This window comes from Heterocephalus glaber, unplaced genomic scaffold, assembly GCF_053883595.1.
Source record: "Heterocephalus glaber isolate CG9 unplaced genomic scaffold, H.glaber_assembly_v1.0 deba00001778, whole genome shotgun sequence".
Lineage (NCBI taxonomy): Eukaryota > Metazoa > Chordata > Mammalia > Rodentia > Bathyergidae > Heterocephalus > Heterocephalus glaber.
In genome coordinates this window covers 661,065-671,169 of record NW_028258465.1, presented here as the reverse complement: position 1 = coordinate 671,169, position 10,105 = coordinate 661,065, and the positions used below count along the sequence as shown (strand labels likewise).

General features: G+C 40.7%; 1 protein-coding gene across 2 annotated transcripts; it reads right to left on the bottom strand.

Annotated features, from left to right (window-relative positions):
- Positions 1–2,037: 2,037 nt before the first annotated feature.
- Nabp1 (nucleic acid binding protein 1) lies at positions 2,038–10,061 on the bottom strand. 2 transcript variants are annotated; one of them, XM_004868956.4, is made up of 7 exons: positions 9,574–10,061; positions 9,290–9,428; positions 6,684–6,755; positions 6,139–6,242; positions 5,056–5,131; positions 4,470–4,536; positions 2,038–3,348 (listed from the first exon to the last, which is right to left on the bottom strand). In XM_004868956.4, exons 1-6 carry the CDS (start codon positions 9,662–9,664, stop codon positions 4,506–4,508), a joined length of 513 nt encoding a protein of 170 aa, XP_004869013.1. In that variant the 5' UTR covers positions 9,665–10,061; the 3' UTR covers positions 2,038–3,348; positions 4,470–4,505. The 2 variants fall into 2 exon arrangements, with proteins under 2 accessions (XP_004869013.1, XP_021103382.1); XM_021247723.2 differs by lacking the exon at positions 6,139–6,242 and having other exon boundaries at positions 9,574–10,030.
- Between the last annotated feature and the right edge of the window lie 44 nt (positions 10,062–10,105).

Genomic DNA, 10,105 nt, shown 5'->3' with positions numbered 1-10,105 from the left:
CTCCCTCAGAGTGTAACACCAATGACAGTGCTGTTTTCCAAAGGTCACAATTAATTTCCTCCGCACATCCCTCAATTGTTAATCATTACTACTTCTGAAACACTGGGCTGTTTATCCCTGCAACATGTAATCCTAATCAGCTGTCCCCTAGCCACCACAGGCTCCCCACCACTGCCGAGAACCTCTGCCTCTAACGTCCTCACATGGCCCACTAGAGAATGACTAACCATCTTTTCCAGTGGGAATGTTAACTCTTATCCAAGATAAAAGAGAAGGAAAATTCGATTGAAAGGGAAAATAGTAATGGGGAAGGAGTCTCAAGATTAAAACACTCATTAGGTTAGAAAGGAATCTAAGAGTCACGTGCAGCCCAAAATGGCTTGAAGCAAATAGCCACTATGTTAATGGTATCAGAAAGGGGAAGTCATTTCAGGAACTAGGCTCAACTGTAAGATCCTTACATAAAATGTAAACTAGCAATGCAGTGCAACTCCCAGTGTGTACCTCCTGAGAAAACTGTGAAGGGCTACTGAACTTATCTTCATATTTGAAAGTATTCATATGAAAATGACAATTTACTAAGCTCACATATGCTTTCAGCATCACTTTTTCAACCAAGAAAATTCATTTAAAATGGTAGCTACGAAGTGACTAGTATCAAACTATGCTCAAATTAAACTGTGTTCAAATTTAAAACAGTAAGACTACAGAGAAAAAGCAGGTGAGTAGGTCCACTACAGGAAACCCTGCATGTGTGAACATGGGAGAGTGCCCTGAAGCCTTCAGTTCACACTGTCACCTGGCACAACGGGTCTCATCTTTCCATCCCACTATGTACCACTCAGCCCCAGACCAGCCCAGACTTGAGACAGCTTGGCTATGGCCAGGCTCGGATGTACTTCAGAAATGGGGCCCAATCCTTGCAGAGTGCATTTTTACACTAAATGTTTTTGTTTCACTTGGTGGTGTTTAAATTTATTTCAAAGTCGCCAGCTGAAAGTGCCAGGAAGGAGAAAGGTGGAAACTTTCTTCCTCTTAACTTCTTGATGAGTGCTGTCCAGGGCAAATATTATGAACTGTAATTCACTTGTCTTTGGTTGTGGAGACCTTCCTTAAGAAAAAAGAAACTTGTTAATAATAAAACCACAGAACAAGGTTAAATTATCAAGGCAAGAGTCAATCACAAAAGCAGTATGTTAACAGATGACGATACCTCCACACCCAATTTTTTTTCTTGCTCTCAAGTTGATGATTAGATGACATGTGACCACTTACTATTTACCAGAAATTGTTCTGAGTACTTACTCCATGTCCTACACAACTCCAGAAAGCAGCCTTCTTACTTCATCGCTGCAGAACCTAAGGCTCAGAGAAAGCACCAAGCCTAGTACCTTTCAGGCATCAAGTTAAGAGGAGGAGAAATCATTATTGTAAGCACAGCAATCCATACCTGGCAGTGTTCTAATAGTTCCCAACCGCAGAATTCTTTTAGAATCACCTTCAACACTATGTTCTCCCACAAATGACTTAAATATGTTGTTGCTCCTACCTCTGGACTTTAAAAATTAGATAATAATTTGTTTTATTCAAAACACAATCTATTTGTCCTTAGATGTCTTTTGAGATATCCTGAAATGTAACAAAAACAAATTATCTGTAATCATTGATATGAATAAACGAAAAATTGTTTTTCCCTTAATATAAAAACCTCAGAACTACAGAGCATACATAAACTCCTTGAGGTTGCTAAATATTGTCTTACCCTGAACACTCTTCCTAGTGCCTCACACAGAGCATGTCCCAGGTATCTGGAAGATACACTGAGTTAGACCCCCAAAATAAAAAATCTGGCAAATTTTTATATTCAAATGCTATGGAAATTCAAACAAGATCTACTTAAACTCATGATCTGAGGTTGGAAGAAAAGAGACAAATGCAGGGCTAAGTCACTGCCAGGTTGAAGTGGTCATAACAACCACAGTTAAGATGTACTGGGCTCTCCACTTTAAGGCATTGAAAGAGCAAAACTTAGCGAAATCTGTTAACATGAACACAAGTTTTATTCAAGAGATATTTAAAAAGAGGTGAATTCTAACAAAGTTTTTGAGTTATCCACCCTACAGTAAAGAGTAGAAGTGGGTACCATTTATGACACACAAATTCCAACTTAAATTTCTGAATAAAGCTATAATTTGAGTCATTTAACTTTTGCTAATAAGGCTATCGAACTGTGTTCAGAAACTGACAGCACACACATGATCCTCTTAGAAAAAGGAGGTACCAAGGATTTTCACTTCAGGCTGAGTACCTCTAAGTACTTAGGGTTTGTAACTTGAGACTGAATATTAGTACTACACGAATTCAATTTGAATCACCTTCACTATGATGTTTATCTACCAGTTATTTTTTAGAATTAGGTCAATGTTTATTGACTTTATGATGTTCTCAAATTATACAATTATATATTGTAGTCTCGAAAATATTCAAGGTCTTAGTTTGTAATTTCTCTTCAATGTACTCTATAATGTTAATGAATATTAAAGCAACTGTAGCTTTCTTCTAAAAATTATGTTACAGTACAGATCACATTCTATTTCATAATTCTGACAGAGAATCTGTTCTCTGGTAATAAGCAAGAATTTAGGATGATTCAGTCCTTGGAAAATGTTAATGGCAGTCACTCACTAGAGTCAGTCACTCCTTGAGTCAAAAACACGCAGAAATTGCTATCATTGACTGAGTTTCTGGTTTTTAGTTGTTGTTTCTATTTTTTCTGGTTATTGCTTTAGTTGGTAACATCTAGATTTAAAACATAAGAACATCTCCACTAAGTCTAATGTCAAATATTACGAAATTTATACAGTACACAGGCTCATAGAGGCTATAAAGCTGATGTTTTAGGTAATTAACCCTTGAAATGGGTGCAGAATTTTTAGAGGATATTCAGTAACATTTTGCTCAAAAAATAAATGCCCCTACTGTTTAGAGTGTTCCCATTCTTCACTATGAGACTGAGTAGCTTAACATTTTTGCTATAAAAACCAACCACTCAAACAAAAATGTAAAAGGAAACCAATAAAGAACATATTTTTTTTCACAGTTAACAATAAATAAAAGTGCAAGAAGTGTTCAAGTAGGGCATGTAGTTTAAAAACTACATGTGACTATTTGGCATAGGTCATCTCTTAAAGGCTCTTCGAGGGTCCCTGCCACTACTTATTGTGGTCATGACTGTTTGATTATTAGCTGCTGCTGGGAGTTGTGGACTGACAGGTCCTCGGCCATTGCTTCTACCAGCATAGGAAACCTGGTATCTCCTTGATTCAGGACCAGTTTGAACACCATTGCCTAAAAGAGAATACAAAACATGGTCACTGTTGTAAGAAGTGGTCTACAGTAAGCTACAGTAAGCTACAGAAGTACCCGATTAGAAGTGTCAACATATGTTATAATACTCTGAATATTAGGGAAAAAACCCCATTTTTAAACTGAAAAGAAAATCCAATGTAGACTCTAAGTCTTTACAAATGTATCGCTATTACAAATACATTAACTTGATGCTGTGTTAATAGGGAGAAAAAAAACCAACTTGGGCAACAAAATTGGAGATAAAGTAGGGAAAAAACATAAATACACACACTGCCTGTAAGAGCTACAAAAAAAAAAAAACAAAAAAAAAAAAACGCAAAAAATGTTTAGCTACTGGCATTAGGCTTAGACATGATCACCATTTCCCAACAGACATATAAACCTCGCAGTTTCCCACATGGTATCAGCTGTGCCAAAACAGGCCACCCGGCCACCTACAGAGCTAGCCCCTAATGAGTGCTCATCAGTCTTTGCCTCAGTTAGTTAATGAAGGCTTCAGAAGACCTTCAGCAGGGTGCAAAGACCATTAACAAGACATGTGACAGGAAAAAGGCTAATCTTTCAAAGACATGCAACTTAAGGGATTAATTTACTATTACTCTCCAGATGTATCACTCTGAAGACAGGCTTTCAGTGCGTATCTACTGCAAATAATCACTAGATCACAGAAATTTTAGAGAGAAAAAAACGGCATTTCATTTCAGACTTTGTTATTAGTCACCATTCACTAATGAATTCACAATTGGTCCAAACATTAAACACAGAATGTGCTCAATATCAATAAATCGCCTTGCAAGTGTACCTGCCTTCTAAAATCAGTTTATCTGGAGACTCGGTTTATTAGTTCACCTTTAGTACTGCTTTATGCCTACAATCACTTTTTTTCCTTTGTGAGTCTTTCTTTTATTTTTTTGAGATGGGGCCTTGCTGCATTGCCCACGCTGGTCTCAAACTCAGTGGCTTAAGTGATTCTCTCACCTCGGTTTCCTGAGTAGCTGGGACTACAGGCGTGCACAATTACCTGGCTTCCTCTAGATCTTTCGTAACTCCCTTAGTTTCTACACTTAAATTTCACAAATATGCAAAAATAAAAATCTTACCCACTGGTCCAAAGGTACCTGTACCAGTATTACTATTCATGGAATTCGTCTTCTGTTCACTGTGGGCCTGAAAAAAAGTTTTAAGTTCACCAGATGAAGCTTTTTACTGTTATAAAGTTTATATTATGAAATTATTTTATCTTTAATATGGTTTTGGTTTTTTTTTGGTACCGCGGATCGAACTCAGGTCCTTGCGCTTGTGCAGCAGGCGGCGGAACCACTGAGCTAAACCCCCGGCCATTATGAAGGGTTTTTTAATTTTGTTTTTAACAAATTTTTTGTAAAGATCTGTCCAAGTCTATCCAACTGCTGAAAGAGCTGGGGATGTTTCCCAAGCCAGTTCACAGCTTCTGTGAGACCCTCAATTCCGACATGAGTCTCTGTGATGCCAAGTGCTGTGTGTCACATAGTCTGTATCTGTAGCATCGTACACTGTCTAGACTCACAAACACAAGTAATAATTAAAGACTTTATAATTGCCTTCATTACACTCCAGACATTACAGGGTTAGCCTAATCATAGAATCATAATATAAAAGTCAAATTAGCCCAACCCTAGAAATATACTGCACATTTGGATTAGTTACCCCTTTGTTTGGCTGTCCTCGATAATCTGGGTTGGGCTCACTGAAATTTGGCACTTCTGAATAAACCATGCAGAATCTGAAAGAAAATAAAGGACAAGTTAAATGACTTCTGATTAGTCAACCTTTCTATATGTAACATCCCTGCCTTACAGGAATAACTTAGGTATCAAGTGAATTAACACCGGCTAACTAATGTTATCATTTACAACACATTTCCTAAATGCTTACGTCCAGAAAAACAGCCAATATTTGACTGCCACACATAAAATGCTCTAGTCTGTACTTAAATTCTTTTTTAGTACTGCAAAATATAAATTATGTCAAAGATCAAGGACAGAGCAGCACATCTTTGTCTGGTTTTCCACACAGGCTGATGCCAGTGAACCGCGCTTGGGTTCCAGACAGGTGTCTCCAGCAGTGTGATGGACGTACACTGACCACTCACACGCTCATCCCGTCCCTCTGGACCAATCACTGTGAATCTGCAAAGATAATCATCCGAGGTTTAGAGTGGGTTCTGTCGACAAAGGCAGACCATTGGCTATCAAGCTACCAGCTTATCCTGGAGATTCTTACAAAAGCTCATGACAGGATGTGCACCAAGCTTACAGGAAAGCATTTTCTTAGCTCCTCACCCCACTAATTAATAAGAAACTAGAAGCAGTTTGGGGAAACACTTCACTGATCCTGACAAAAAGCCGTCATTAGGAATCAAGTGACCCTCACTGCTGTAAAGCCCGTTATACACCAGGTCAGGACAGGCTTAGAAGTACCAACCTGACACCTTCTCAACACACAACTCTACTAACAGTGCTCTAAGGAAAAACCTCAATTTTCCTTCTAATGAAAACAAAGTGTTAGATCAGTTTCTTATCTTTAAAAGCTTGCAAAATTATTATTAAAAACATTTTCTAAAGAACCTTATTCCTTTAGTGTTTCTCTGCCCACCACCCCGGTGCCATCCTTAGCTTCTCTCTCTAAATATCCTCTGGTTTAATGGGCATTCACTGATGGTCTGGCTCACTGCTGATACCATACTTTACGAGTGCCACCCAGAAGTCTAGGCTACATGGAGGCAGTTACCTTTACAACCCTGGAGAGGATGGTTCCTCCAGGCCAGGGTGGAGATCTTAGCAGGGTAGCAGTGTATGGAAGCTCGCATTGCGGCTGCCTGCACCGTACCTAGACTGTGAATAAATAGAGGACTTCAGTTTTCATTGCCTCAAGTCCTCTTCACAGAGTACAAATTCACCCATGCACAGAGAAAAAGAAAATTTGATTCTATGGCCCAAAACTTATGCCTGGTTTCTATTCTGGTGAACCACTAGAAGAGAGAATTTACTTCAAATGACACCTGAAAGATGCATGTTCCTAAAGCCTACAGACACAGTCCCACCGGGCTGGTGTCTGCTGCTCCTTACTGCTCTTTGCAGGAAAAACGGACATTCTAGACCACAGGAAATGTTACTCATAGCTGCTGAACTAGTACCTCCTTATGAGAATAAAGCTGTTGAACAATTTATCTATCAAAAAAGGCCAAGGAAGTGGTTTATAGCTTGTACCTACCAATATTCTGTAGACATTAATTGTAACTTATCCCACTATCGGGACTGCATTTTAATACTTACTCCCCAATTTTCTGAAGCTCACCACCCCTTCCAGTATAAAGTGTCAGGCACCCTTTCCACATGGACGCATACCTGGAGAACAGAGACAGCAGTGAGTTTTCTGGAGACAAGTCAATCTCCATGCCGTAGTTTTTTGAGCTGGAGTCAAGCCGTCTGTTTCCCATGGTAAATCAAATATAATAAATCGAGCTTTGATTAACTTACTACTGAGGCCAAATCATGACATCACTATCTAAACTATAACCCTAAAAAGTAAGACTTTTTGTAAAGCAAGCATTGTCATATGCAGGTGATGATATCTACAATTAACAAAAGAAGAGCTCTTAACTGCAGAAATTTAAGAAGTTATTATTTTTTTTCAGCCACAAGATATATAAAATCAACACCTTAGTATTTACTTTTACACTCTGGCATGGCCGAGATAGGTACCAATGTAACAGTTTTCCTTCTGCCTCTATAAGCCACAGGTTTTCCACATAATTGAAAATTTGGCAGAATTTAATCAAACTACTGAAAAAAAACAAAAAAGCTGAAGCCACAAATCTTTCACCCACCTGCCCTTCCAACTTTGCAACTTTTAATACCAACCAGGCTGAACAACTGTTTACTCTTGAAAGTCAATGTTATAACATCGGTCCAAGGTTTGGTTTTCAATGGTTTTTCTGTAACCACCGTGGTAACTCGATGACTTTTTAAATGACACAGTTAAATAACAGCCAAACATAGCATTAGCTTGTCTTCTAATATAGGTTAATAAAAATTCACTAGTTTACATTTTACAGTTCTCTTTTTAGTAAGGTTTATTAGAGACTCCACTCACTATTCTCAAGTTATACAAATAGTTACTTAGGAAGCAAGGGCATTAACAATTCACATTATAGTAAATATTAATGAATATTTGGAGAAAAAAACAATTACAACTAAAACATTTAACTTCACTTGTTTAAGAAATGAGAATAATGAGATCGGTTTTGCAGGGGCTACAAACATGCCAATATTTCAAATTAACCATCCTTTTAAGATATTAGATATGTCTGTTTTCAAAAGCCACTTTTCTTAGATTTAGCCAGAATTTAAGGGCCAACAACTGGCCACACTCCAAGCAGTGTGCTACACTTGATCTTAGCCAAAAGGCCGAGAAGTGATCCAAGCAGTGTGCTACCTTAAGGAGCATTTATTCCCATCTTACAGAAGTGGTTACTGAAGTGTGGAGGTATATTTACTACCTAAAGCTACAGTGAAGTTGTAAACAGAACTTCTACAGCTCTGAATTTTTAAAAACTGTGATCCTCAGTAACTGTGCTCCTTGAATATTGTAACTACAAAGTTTAGTTTTTTGACAAATTTTTTAATGGGAACACTACAGAATATGAAATATTTGAAACAAGATGCTGTTTTCAGTGTGTAAAATACTTTTAATCATTAGATCACTGAATAAAAGATATTTTGGGAGCAAGAAAACTTCAATTATGCTAATCCTCACCACACCCTCCCAGGCAGAAGTTCTCTTTTGTGTAAGTTAAACATGTGGAAGTTTAAAAGACATAATTACTGTCATAATGAGTCAGTGTATGAAAATACAATGTCTAAGTCCTGACTGTCATTTCCTGCTTTGCTGATTCTCTACCTCACTTCCTGCATGTTGTAATGCCTGTTAGACAGCATCAACTAGCTAGCTCTAAGCTCCTACACACAGGGCAGGCCGGTGCTTCTGAGGTTCTTAGGCCAGCATCAACCTCCACCTACTTTTCCCATAGTTGATGGATAAATTATGACAATTCTGTTGATCACAAAAGCCTCCAGATTCTATTTCCAAGATCCTTTCTTGACCTTTTATCTTCCTACAATTTGGTAAATTTTTAAAGTAAGTCTATTAAAAAGTGCTAAGATATTTTGTAAAGCCATCCATCTGCCAATTAAATCTTGTGGATGGAGGTGTCACTGATGTTCTTCTGTCAAGCATTTTCTGCGAGTCATTTCAGTTTCATAGAACAGAAAACAGAAAATCATTTTCAAAAATGAGCCTCCCAGCCAGGGGCGGTAGCACAGGCCTATAATACCAGCACTTGCGAGGCTGAGGCAGGAGGATTGACAGGAGTCTGAGGCCTGCCTGGGCTACATAGTCTTAAATTTTTCTGAGTACAAATTCAAATTTGACACCCACAGAGAATGCTAAATTCTTCAAGTTTTCATTTACATCCGCATCATCTTACTACCGCCAGCACAAATAAAATACTGGCAGGCTCTCAAGTCATTAAAATGGGTGGAGATGAAAAAGAACGGAATATCCTGAATTAAATGACTTATTAAAAGGTGAAACTTCGGACTATATCGATCTACTAAAAAGACTCCACTCCCAGAACAGTATTTAAAAATACAACTAACCTGTCAGTTGTGGGGAGAGGGTGGATTTGGTGCCTGAAACCAAGTGTGTTTGTCCTAAAGCCGTGTAGCACCCCAACACTGCCAAAGGGACTCAGAAGTCAGAACTTCAGGACTTGGGGGCCCCAGCGGGGTCCTGGGACTTCAGAACTTGGCGCTAAGCGGGCGGGGGCAGCCGGGCCCAGCGCTGCACTCGCTCCCCTCCCCGTGGTGTGCACACCTACCCTCTGGTCAACCGAATAATATCCCCAGGCTGTACAAGACCTCCGATCTCATCCCACACAGAAATAGTGATGCTGCCCGTTTTATCTGCCACTTTGCACGATCTCACTTCATGGCCGTCTTTGGTTTTGGTCACGCGTCCTGCGAAGAGTGAAAACCGAGAGGGTGTGTTAGAGGGGGGTCGCGTCCAGACGTGCGCCCCGCGGCTCCGCAGCTGGAAGTGGGGGCGCCTGGGCCACGTGGGGGGGCGCGCCGGGCGGTGGGGCGGGCTGCGGACCCCACTTACCTATCTCCAGCACAATAAAGACGACATTTAAGTTTTTCTGTCCGGGCTTAATGTCTTTTATGAAAACAGGCAGGTCGCCGAGCCCGTTCATAGCGAGGCAGGTGCGGTGACTGGGCGGGGCCGGGGGCCGGGGCAGGGAAGGCCGAGGGGCGAGGGCGGTTACTGGGGACCGGGAGCCAAGCCTGGCGGCCCGAAGCCGGGGACAAAACCACTTCGGGAGAAAAATGCGAAGCACTCGCCCAGCAACCCCGCTCCCAATGAGGACGGCGAGCGGATAAAGGTTCAAAAAAAGGCAGTGAGGGCACACGTCCGTGCCAAGCCCGTCACGCTAACTCTCGGGCCCGCACCAGTCCCGTGCCCGGGAAGGCGCCCACTGCGATCGCCGCACTGGAGCGAAGACCGAGCAAACACGCGCGCCGCGTCCCAAACACCGACTGCAAAACGCGCCCGAGCGCCGGCGGGACGCCCAGCACGCTCCTCCCATTGTGACGTCAGGCGACGTCGCCACGCCCATCCAGCGCAGGGTCGGGAA